Source organism: Leiobunum rupestre, chromosome 3, assembly GCF_980474605.1.
Source record: "Leiobunum rupestre chromosome 3, qqLeiRupe1.1.hap1, whole genome shotgun sequence".
Classification (NCBI taxonomy): domain Eukaryota; kingdom Metazoa; phylum Arthropoda; class Arachnida; order Opiliones; family Sclerosomatidae; genus Leiobunum; species Leiobunum rupestre.
The window spans coordinates 33,741,078-33,753,336 of record NC_143386.1 but is presented as its reverse complement, the minus strand read 5'-3'; the positions used below and the strand labels follow the sequence as shown (position 1 = coordinate 33,753,336).

At 37.4% G+C, this 12,259-nt stretch overlaps 1 protein-coding gene across 2 annotated transcripts; it reads left to right on the top strand.

Annotated features, from left to right (window-relative positions):
- Nucleotides 1–2,330: 2,330 nt before the first annotated feature.
- On the top strand, nucleotides 2,331–12,026 carry LOC149951550 (lewis-type alpha-(1,3)-fucosyltransferase-like). 2 transcript variants are annotated; one of them, XM_090170064.1, is made up of 3 exons: nucleotides 2,331–3,166; nucleotides 3,306–3,404; nucleotides 8,618–12,026. In XM_090170064.1, exon 3 carries the CDS (start codon nucleotides 8,620–8,622, stop codon nucleotides 9,925–9,927), a length of 1,308 nt encoding a protein of 435 aa, XP_090026190.1. In that variant the 5' UTR covers nucleotides 2,331–3,166; nucleotides 3,306–3,404; nucleotides 8,618–8,619; the 3' UTR covers nucleotides 9,928–12,026. The 2 variants fall into 2 exon arrangements, with proteins under 2 accessions (XP_090026190.1, XP_090026191.1); XM_090170065.1 differs by lacking the exon at nucleotides 2,331–3,166 and having other exon boundaries at nucleotides 3,196–3,404.
- The last annotated feature ends 233 nt before the right edge of the window (nucleotides 12,027–12,259 follow it).

Below are 12,259 nucleotides of genomic sequence, written 5' to 3'. Positions count from 1 at the left end.
TTTAAAATACAAGTATTTAAAATACAAGTATTTAAAATACAAGTATTTAAAATACAAGTATTTAAAATACAAGTATTTAAAATACAAGTATTTAAAATACAAGTATTTAAAATACAAGTATTTAAAATACAAGTATTTAAAATACAAGTATTTAAAATACAAGTATTTAAAATAGTGTTTAAAATAGTATTTAAAATAGTATTTAAAATAGTATTTAAAATAGTATTTAAAATACTACCCATCACTGGTTTTAGCAATCATTACTATGGCCTTGTACACAAAAAACAAGTACACTGATATGTTATGCCGGTACACGCGTCAATAACATATATACGCATACATGTATAAAAAGTGTTATTTTTTGGCGCGCGCGCTTCCGAATATTTACGTGTAGAGGGTCTCGTGCGTTTTCGCGCGAGCTCAACAAAAACCAAAATATGCGTGCGCTCTCTAGCTTTTACTGCACGATGAATCTAACGTAATCACGTGACCTCTCGTATTTTATATAAAGAGCTATTATCAAATCTAATGTCATGAACTTTTCTACGCCTTTTAGAAAATCAAATAAGATATTCGCCATGGTAACGAAAAAATAGCGCGTTCACGTCCCAACAAAATGATTTTGTAAAACCCATAGATATAAGAAATGTATATAAAGGTCTAGATAAGCCTAACATAAAATACGGAATTGACAACTAGCAGACACCGAGGAAGGCACGTGACCAAGAGCGCGAGCTCTCTTAGAATTTTAGTACTAAGTGCTTGACCTTTCCGCAGGGTGAAGTCTTTAGATACCATCTGTTGGTGACTTTAAGTATAGTTTTTAAGCAGGAGACAATGGCCCTCGCGATGATAGCACGAGCTTTCTTACCGATAGATAGCGCCTTATAACGATAGCCTGCAGAAATTACGCGTTTCTGCTAGCTGGACATGTGTCAGATTTATAACCCGGTGTACCCGGTAAGATTTAAACCACACCACCGGAGGTCTGTCATCATTATGCCCTACGCCAGCGTCCACAGACCCGGACAGGCGCCAAAACCAGCATGGGTAGCAGAACCCCACTACTGATGGTCACGCCCTCGACGCAAGCCACTCAACCCAGCAGAAGGTGCAGCAATGGGTCGACCAGCCCCCACTTCGCACACAGCAGTGGGAATAAAAGCGGATGCTCTGGCAACGCCAGCCGACACCCTACCTAGAAAGGTAGAGAGCCAAGCCCTTTGGAAGGAGCGCCTAAAGGGGAACGGCGGGCACACAGCAGCCCGCATAACCCGGCACAGTTGGCACCGGATATCCCGGCGGAACTCCAAAAGGCCAGTTTGCCCGGCCCCTCTCCGTTAGCCTGGGCCGAAGCCCAGTTACCAGCCCACACCGGACCGAAGTCGGACGTTTCTGCTAGCTGTCACCTTCGTATTCACTCCCTTTCAAATATTTTATCTAGACCTTTATATACGTTTCCTATATCTATGGTAAAACCTTACGTTCGCCGAGAACGATTTTTTTATTTCACCGCGTGCCAAAACGGCTAATTTACGATAAGGTATTAAAAGTTTTGTTAAATGAAGGGGTCGTCCATACATCAATCGGTTCTTAACTTCGAAACGGTGGCCTAAATCAGAAAAATGCCATAGTACATTTTCGTCTTAAAATAATCTGTAGAACCCGTAGACACTCGGTCCTACCACCAATTTCGCAACAGCCTGTATAACTCTAAAGATTATCTTACATGTACGTTACAGAAGAAATAGCAAAAATTACTTTTAATAAGGTCATGTACTCAATTGGACGACTTATTTAATTCCAAAATCGGGCTAGAATTATACTAAAATTATATAATTACGGTTTAATTGGACGACTTTAAATCCAATTTATTTGTTGTCAGAATTTTCGTTTAGATTCAAAAAGATCTCTGTTTAATTTTGTTTGTCAATTTAACCGAAATTGTTCAGCTAGCATTCCCAAATTATTGTACAAAAAGAGTACAAAACATCGTGCATTTGGGTCCAAATATTTGATCAATTTAAGAATATGTTCTGTCAAATTTTGGTTAAATAATACGCCACGAGTCGACAACTATTTGTTCATAAAGTATGTATTTAAACTTAGACTAAATTTGCACTACAATTGCACGAATGTTAGGCTTTTCCACCAACTTTGCAACTAAATTTGATTAATTTTGGAAATGTATCTTATTAATTTTAGTTGAATATACCATCAAAATTGGGCCGAATATCCTTTCAAAATTGGTATATGATTTATTTTAGGTCCAAATTTGAAGGCGTAAAACAAAAGTCAGAAATGAACTAAACATGGTGCATTCTCAAGAGTCAACGATTTGGAAGCTATTTAGTCCAATTTTGGCCAAATGTCTCTAGGAGTGTGGTTACGGAATTGCCAAGCTACATAAAGGGTCCCACAAATAATGCCCTTTGACCTTTTAAGGCCCGCGCCGCTGCTTCGTTGCTTTGTTAAATCACTTGACACGGTAATTCCGCATGAAGACGGACTTCAAACACTTTGGTATAGATCTTTATATAAAATCATATTCTGTTTTTCCCCCGGCCGAACACTGCTGGCAGAACTTTGATGACAGCTTAGGCAGTATAAAGAAAAACATTGGACTTTGATGGGGTTGTTATGTAAGCGCCTATTATCTTAAACAACGACCAGATACCTTGGTTAGTTGGCTGTCCTAGTTTTAGCCCTAATTGCATTCTAATTATAAACAAGTTAGCGGCGTGGAACTAAGATGGGTCCAAGATTCAGCAACTAATTTGTCGGCTGGGCAGAGGAACCATTCTTCTCAAGCTAAAGTGGTCCTATACCGCACTATTACGCTCGCTAATTAGATTATCAACTACAGTTTGCGTCTTGCAGCCGTGACGAAACTCTTAATTAAAGAAGGCCTCTTATCTAGAGAACTTTGTTCCTCACTTCAGGGTTTTTAATGGTAGATGTATTTTCCCTCCGCTGTGGGGACGCGTTACTAAGGTGTGCGCGAGGAGGGAGATTAATAACATCTTTGTCAACAGGTGTTCGTAGTAAAAATAAAACCGTTATAGATGATTAATAACGAATTGTGTTTTTTTAATAATAAGAAGATCAATCAAATTTGTGGATTAAAACTGGTCGTTGGGACAAGTACCGAGGACAGGAGCTTATCGTAAGAAATTCTAATGTCATTTTTAGAAATGATTGGAGGTTGTTTCTTGGTTATAGTGGGTCGTTTGCGACAAGTTTTCGCATAAAAAACGTGGTAATAAATAACCATTGTTAAGTAATTTTTTGATTCTATGTTGTAGCGACGTCTCTGTTGAAAGTGTAAAAACGGGATGCGCCTTTAGGAAAAAGTTTGACGAGGTAGTAACATCTTACATTTCACCAAGCCTCTCTCCAAAATGGTAAGCAAATCTTGGTTTTTTTTTTCAAGACAGAATCTGGGGAAATTTACTAATATATATAATGTTCACAAAGTGTGTTAAATTTTAAAATCTCCGTCTGATTGCCATTCTCTACAAAGTGAATTATGCAAATTAAATGCTTGGTGTGAGAAAAATGTTTCCATCAACCCTGATTTTCTAACTCGTGTGCCAAATCCGTAATTTGTTGAATTAGAGTGTGGATATAAGTCGTAAATGTTTATAAAAGTGTGGTACATATTTACGAGCGAGTTCTTTGGGTAACAAGGAGTGAAAAAGATCCTGAGAAACGCTTCCCTAAATTGAACCGTATTGTAGCGTACATTTGGGTGAGTCTAAATGACCACTGCAGATTGAGTAAGCCTATCCACGGACAGCCTAGCCATCGCCAAGAGCTACCCTGCTACAAATAATTAATTGCCCGGGGTGCTCGCTTAACTGCTATGATCGGGTTAGCAAGGGTCCTACAACTAACTGGGTATCTAGAGGTTTTTAAACTTCTCATAACAAATAAACTTAATGTCTAGGGGAAATTTGTGTAACAACTAAAATGTCTAGGGGAATTTTGTGTAACAACTAAAATGGCTAGGGTAAATTTGTGTAACAACTAAAATGTCTAGGGGAAATTTGTGTAATAACTAAAATGTCTAGGGGAATTTTGTGTGTATACTTACGTAGAAATTACCAAGCCAGTTTCAAGAATGCTAAAGAACTAATCTATTTATTTTAAATAAAAAAACAAACTAACCCTAACCAAGAATGATCAACTAATTTAAAAGATAAAACAAAAGGAACAAACAAATATAAAAGAGCATGCTGGCCAATTAAGATAAGTTGTTATTCAGTACGATATACAAAAGGGATAAATAATGAAATAAACAAAGAAGCGGAGTTGCAACTCCTGTTTTGCTACTCAATTTTTTGTGGTAGGTGATCGGTTGCATGGTGCTGCTTCTGGGACGAATCTCGGGTGAACCATGGACTAATGAACACAGGGACACCACGTTCCCATGTTATTCCTATGGGGAGCTCCGAAAGACCCTTGTTAAATGCTCTTCCTCTTTTTACCCCCTCCGACAGCATTTTACTCGGGTCAAAACGTCACAAAAACGAAACGGCTACCGCTATCTAGTATATAGTTTTCAATATCACTTTACAATTTTGAAAAAAAATAACAGACGGTTCTATCTCTGTTTTTAGAACGGTCTTTTTTGCCGCGACAATACGTTTTATCAGGATAGTTTTTAAGCATTAAATTATATTTTTATTGGGAAAAATGAAAAACTCTGTGTATGTAAATCGTGTAAAAGTGATTCAAGATACAGCATATGAGTGGAGTATGTTTTATACCATTCCCTAAATCATCATCATCTACAAAATAAAACCAATATTACAATAAAGAAATTCGGAAATTGAAAGCGATAAAAAGGCTGTTTATTAAGCCTTGGTAAAGACTTACCAGAAATAAAATTGACATCCAATTATCTTTTTCCCTTTTTTTGGTGGATAAATGAGTAAATGAAGAAAAATTCATTTTCTATTTAGTTCAAATTAAGAAGGACAATTCTAGCTAATTTAAATCCGAAAAACGAAACTGTACGCGCCACAACATGGTAGCCACATTGACTAGGTTTATGTTCCTCCTTCCCGTTTGACCTAGTTTTCCGTTAGTTCTTAACTATACCGCCAGAACGCACATTTAACAATCGCCCGAAGCAAATATTCGGGAACGGGGTGTCCCTGTGTTAATTAGTCCATGGGTGAACGGTATCGGCATCGGCGAAGCTTGAGGTCGCTCAACTAATTGGCAGCCAAATTCACTGGCGCGATTACGGTTAAAAACGAGTCCATTACTCCGGACTTAGTTCGTTCAAAGAAAATATATATCCTATCGTTCGTTTGCGACTTCACGTTTTATGTTATTTTTTTGTTTGTCGTGGAACGTTTTCGTTCTCCTGCAAGAGATGATGATCGAAAAAAACCTCCTCCTTTTTGCGATGCACCGCGATTTTTATATCAAGCGTCCCTCCTGACGTCAACTGATTCATTTTCGCGGGTTTTTTCGGGGACCGTGTCCCAACCACCTTTTTACTTAGTCAGTCCGAGCGTCGTTGCAATCGCTGAAATCGAAAACAGAAAAAATAAACCGTACAACAACCTCTGACGTCACGCTGCTCAGCGCTTAAACATCGATGAAATTGGAATAGCTTTTTCGAACAAGATGTCCCGGACATTTAAGTACACACAATCCCCCCTATGTATTAACTTTATTTCAAATATTAAATTTATTTTGAACAAATTTCCAATCATTTTGTACTTTAACTTTTAAACCCAAGAGAAATTTTATCGAAAATGAATCTTTCGAGTTACCTGGTTTTGGAAATAAGGTAGCGAAATGTGAACACGTCAATTAAAATTAATTTTTAGACAAAACGAATTTTTCGAGTTACGTGGTTTTGGAAATGAAGTAGTGAAACGCGTACGAGTTAGATAGCTCCTGTATAGAGCTCGGCGGAACAGTTAAATTAACCGCCAAAATTTAAATTATTCATAAAAATTTCGGTTATTAATTATTTATGAATATTATTATTATAATAATAATATTCTGCCAAAAATAAGTTTTTTTTTGGATAATTTTCGGCTATGGATAAAAACAAATAAAACGATTATTTCTTATCCAAACGACGAGCTCGTGCGCTCCCGCAAATTGGCCAAAAATCTCACCTAAAATTAAAAATTCTTAATGCAACCGAAATCGTAGTTCAGAAATTATCAGTACCAACTAAAAATATAATATTCAAACAACTCACTCTTAATTTTAAAAAAGTACGTACATATTAAGGCGAAAATCGCCAAAAAAAATTCGGGGCCCCGATCTAAAAAATTATGAAAATCCCGTCGAGGCTATAATAGTGCCTACCGTTGAGATATCAATCGCCTTTGTACCACTAACGTGCCGCGAGCAATCGTGTTTACGGCGGCGGCGGTGGCTACACAGTAGGTGATCGTAATACACACAAATCCCTAAGGATTGTGTGTAAAAAGCACAATTTGGTTGTTGAACGTACCCCTGGTTTCGAGTTTTCATATTCCTAGGTTTTAGCGCAGTCAGCAGAGATAAGAGGATTAAAGGGTAGAACCCGTGGGCGGTCCACTTTGTTAGTTTTATGTCTATCGGTACTTTTGAACCGTTAAGGGTCATTTATGAATACAATTTCAAGTGGTATACATCGCACAGTTTTCGTTTTGCTTACTTTACTCGTAACTTCGTTATTTATTTTACGTGTTTTCTTATCGGCTTTAAATGTGTGACACATTTTCATTAATGTGGTTACGTTGGTTTTATATTTTGAGATACGCTCTGTTGTTTAGCCTTCACTATTCAGTTAAGGGTTTTTTGTGTGCGTTATAAGCCGGGAATTGTGAACGGTAAGGTGTTTTTTGTTTATTCTATTACAGTTTTCATTACCCTGGGTATATGGATTGACATTTTCTGGATTTCTAAGTATTTGAATTACCTTGTTGTTTGATTGGGTTATTATTATATATTTTGTATTGCATATTTCTGCTAATACAATGGTCATTACTTTGGGTATTTAGATTGACTTTTTCTTGATTCCTAAGTATTTTAATTAACTTGATACTTGGTTGGGTTATTATATATATTTCTATTGGTTATTTTTCTTGTTTTATTTCGTCTATCTAAAGGATTGATAATGTGGGGGATAATTCATGTCCACGATTTTACATTTGCATTGATTTTTATCGGCTTCGTTGGGTTGTCGTCATGAGCCCACGCAGTTTTTATTAGTGCTTTCACTTATAGTTTTGGTTTTCGTTTTAACTTTTGTTTCCATATTAATTTGATTGTTTAAGACCTATAATATAATGGGTTGGTTTTGGTCTATAAAATAGTTTTTCGCACCTTTATTTTACGTTTCGTGAGCGTTCTAATAATTTTAAATTTTGTGTTTCCTATTTCTCATTTTGTTTCTTTGTTAATTTAATAACGTTTTGGGTCTAAAGTTGGTTTTTTGTTCTATTGATATTGGAAATTTGATTAAGGCGATAACATTTGTCATATTTATTATAATTATAATAAAAAAAATATTCTACTGGTTGGGATAGCACCGGGATTACGTTTTTTTCGAGGACGCTTTGAATATGGCGAAATATCGTTGAGTGCCGAGTCCATGTAGTTAATACGCCCAAGGGCAAATTCTTCCGAGGAGAGGTATATTTTGGCAAGCTTGCCAACTTGTTTTTCCCTTACTATCTTATTTAAATGACCTATAAATCAAAACAATAGGGCCAATATAACTTAATAGAAAGGCCTCTTCCAGTATGAGCAATCACCCGAAGAAGGTTCAAGCTAATCCTATATGCACTTCGAACCTTGAAAATTCAGATAACCTATACAATAGATAGATAATAGTGCATGTTAATAATTTAACGCTGGAAAAGATATCCCAATTTGTCTTGTTTTTAGAGAGATTTTTGTACAAAACGTATAGAGGTATTAATACATAACGACTGTAAAACCACAAAGGTTTAACGATCCGTTTTAATTATATTACCTTTAAAATATTTTTAATGTTTAGTGAGTTTTTTTGCCAAAAATATAAAAGTATAAATATATATATATTTTTTTCAATATAATAGTTATCTATTTCAATTTTGTGAATATTTGATTTGTTAAGGTAACGTTTGATTCGGTACCCCTGCCCTTTTTAGCGCATTTTTGTTTATTATTTCCTTTTGGCCATTTAATTTTTGTTTTATTGTCTCGTTCCCTTTAGTGCGTTCATTTTCCTCGTTTTAAAACCTTTAAAGGGTATATTTTTCAATTTATGAGTCTGAATTTTGTAACCGCCTCGAAGGCATATTCGACCAAAGTACTGAGTTTTTTTTCTTCTGAAATTTAACGCTCCTATTTCCATTGTTTTACTTTATTCGCAATCTCCTTGACTCGCGCAAGGTTACAGCTATTTAATATTTTTGTTGATTTAATAATTGAGGAATGCTATAGTTATTTCTATATAGTAACGCGGCTTTCTTGTCTTAATGTGGCTCTTACGTCAAAGTCTCTCCCTTTTACAAGACACAGGGTACAATAAGCGTATACACTTTGTATTTCCTGTATAATAAACTCGTGTTATTATTATTATACTCATTTTAGTCTTTTTTAATACTAGCCATGAAAACTTCTTTCGAACTGCGGAAGTTGAAGACTGAACCAATGATTTCGTGCGTTTACAAGAGGCCGTTATTCAGCCTGCTTTTGGGACTATTTGCGCTGTGTATTTTCGTAAGCTATTTGTGGAACAGAAACCAGATACCTATTTTAGCGGATGCAGTTGAAAATACAAATATAATCCAAGAATTAATACCAAGCGACCACAAAGGAAAACAATTAGCTTTTCATCAGGTATACGAACCTAGAAAAGTGTCCTTTTTCGCGTATAACCTTACGTCGGGAAGCAAAAACACAGGCGGAAAGTCAAAAATGATTTTGCTGGATACTCTAACACCTTGGGGAGGAGTTCAGAGCACTATCAATTATTACGTTCTCCAGCCCGGCGATAGTTCGTTCAAGCACTACGGTTGTCCGAATACGAATTGTATGGTCACTACAAACAAAACTCTAATAAACGAAGCCGATGCGGTGCTGTATCATTTAATGGATCTGCCCAAATCGTTTCCCAAGGTTAAACCCTCTAATCAAGTGTGGATCGTGTACGTAATGGAAGCTCCTTGGTTGGTTCGAGTGAATTGGAATTCGCTTCGCGGAGTGTTCAACTGGACGATGAGCTACAGAGAAGATTCGGATATTAGAGTCAAATACGGTTTCGTGGGTGAAAAACCAACCAGTGATCCCGAAATCGACCAGGTCAGAAGGAAGACGCCTTTTGGAGAAAAGAAGTCGGTGGTTTGGTTCGTCAGCGACTGCGATACGCCCAGTAAACGCGAACTGTACGTGCGCGAGCTTCAGAAACATATTGACGTTGACGTATACGGTTTCTGCGGCACCAAAAAGTGTTTCCCATCCCAGTCGTCGTACTGCTACGAGGATATCCTTCAAAAGTACAAATTCTACCTGTCCTTCGAAAATTCTCTGTGCGCGGACTACGTCACCGAGAAGTTTTTTAACGTTTTGGAGTACGACGTCGTGCCCGTCGTCTACGGTGGCGCGGATTACGACAAACACGGACCGCCTGGCGGATTCGTGGACGCCATGCGCTTCCCAGACCCAGAAACTCTGGCCACCCATTTGAGAGAGATCGCTGCTAACGAGACGGTGTATAACAAATACTCGGAATGGAAGTCTTCCCACGGGTCGTACCTGTACCCGTGGATGTGTTACCTGTGCGATAAACTGCACGCTCCTTTAGTGTCTACGGTCAAAACTGATCTTAAAAAGTGGTGGGTTGATGACGCTCAATGCCGGACTTGGGGAAAAGGCACAGGGTTTATTAAATATTTACACTTAAAAGGTCCAAGGTAGATTACGACGCCACGAAATTCAACAGGCTACCCCGATCCGGTGATTTTCCAATGGCGGCGGTGGCGTGATCGGCGTGCGCCGTCGTTTTTGTCGGCGGCGGCGTTGAACCAAAATTTAACGGTGGCGTCGGCTTGGCGCGGCACCAGCAAAGTAATACTTGAAATGTGATAAAGAAATAACTACATTTTTGTTAAAGCTGCAAAGAGACTGATATCAACGGAAAATTTGGTAACCCTGTTAAAAAATATTACAACGGCGGCGGCGCAAAAAAAAAATTGGCAGCGTCAACGCGGGTATATTCCCATTCGACCGAATTCAATATATTTCCGAAATATAGCCCAAAAGGCGGATTTGGTTCATTGGGACCTTTTGTTTTGTTTTTTACTTCTGCCCCGAGATATAGCAGGGTACGCAAAAAACGTTATACCTAAACAACGGTAAGGTTAGGTTAGCTTAGTCTCTCACTTCCCTAGGGTGGCGCGCTTTTATAAATATATTTATGCTTTGAACTTTTTATTTATATCAAGAATACAATAATTCGAACAATTTCATTTTTTAACACTTATTTATATAAGTAAACCTATTTAAAAAACGTCTCATAAAAACGAAATTTGATGTACTATAAAAAATAATATAAACGTGCAAAATTGGGCTGTAAACCGCACAATTGGGGTATTTTCGATCGATTGGGACTCAATGTTAAATCGTTTTCGAACGAATGGGATTTCGGTCGAATGGGACCAAAGCGTCGACGCGCCGGCGCCTACATCGGCGGCGTCGGGGTCTAGTCCAAAGTAATATTCATTTTAAAAGAAGAAGGACGTCGATGTGGTTTTGTATTTCTGACTGCGTAAAATTATAAAATGAATCTTCAAAATAATATAATTTATTAATATAAAAAAGCCTTTTTTATTAACCTGTCAACCACAACAGTTATTGTTATTTTCGCAGTCAGGGCCGGCATTAGGGAGGGGGTAAGCGGGGTAAAAGTACCCCGGGTCCAGGCCTCCGAAAGGGGCCCACCGGTCCGGGTGCCTAACTAAACTTTTCTGACTATTTCCAAAACAAAAACAAATTTTGGAGTAAAAAAATTTGGGGTGACAGTCGCCTGAGAACGCTTACCTGGGGCCCGATAATCCTAGCGCCGGCCATGTTCGCAGCTTCCAAATGTAGAAAAACCATACCAGAATTAAATTACTAATAGCAATTACAGTACAAACATAACAACCAGGGCCTGATTAAGCAATTTTTCGCTCGGGGTTCAAAATAATATGCGCCCATACAAAACCAAAGAAGACTTAATACTTTTGTTTTGTAGTCACGCTACTCTTAAAAATTGTTAGAATAATAATCGTAAAGCAAAAATATATTGTTCAAACTTTAAGCTTTTATTGCACACGGTATATAAAAAGTAACATGATCACAGAATGATTTCTGAAAATATTCCTTTTAAATCAGCACAATTTAAACCATAAAATATTAGACGGTTCCATCTATCAACGTAAAGGGCCACACCGGCGTTTGAAAAAATTTGGTGGAATCAAATCCTGGTATGTCCCTTTAACAGATGACTTCACATGACTGTAATGGCGAGTTATATAGTACTAAATAGTCAGTGGCGGCGCTAGGGGGTAGGCCAGGTAGGCCACTGCCTACCTTAAAATTTTGAGGGGCACCAAATTGATCTAGAAAGGGTCTCAAAATTGTCCCAAGAGATAAAATTATTTATGAATAACAATGAAACAAATGTCGATAATGTATTTAGAAATTTTTGAGGTATCTCCTAGTAAATAAAACCAGTTCTGTTATATTTGGACTCGTTTTACTGTTGTTAGAACTTTTTTGTTCGTCATGTACATCACTACTTTATTTTATTGAAGTCTTTCGTTGAGAAAAGGGGGGTACCGGGTCGGGGGCCCATTTATTTGGTTTGCCTACCTTCGCGAAAACTCCTGGCGCCGCCACTGTAAATAGTCTCTCGGGAATCCTTGTTCCTAGCTCCGCAGTGAGCCCTAGGCTGGTAATTAAGTTTCTTATTTACTTTGTATATTTTTATATTAAATAATGTCAATAGAATAAAGTTTCGTTATTGATGAACACTACAATTCCTTATTTAATTTTCGCGCTTTCGTTTCAGCCCAATAGGCTGCTAAATAAAACATCTTCAAGGAAATCACCAAGAAGTAATATTTCCAAAATTCAGGAACTGAAAGTTACTGTTTATATAGTCCATGTTGAAATAATGGAAATTTTTCACCTGAAAACAGAACGTTATGTTTTTGCTAAGCCTTGATATGTCAAAAATTCTACCGGTTAAAAGGATTTACGGTTG

What these genes read in the sequence shown, in the direction of transcription:
- LOC149951550 (XM_090170064.1), top strand. Translation starts at nt 8,620, where the DNA reads ATGAAAACTTCTTTCGAACTGCGGAAGTTGAAGACTGAACCAATGATT.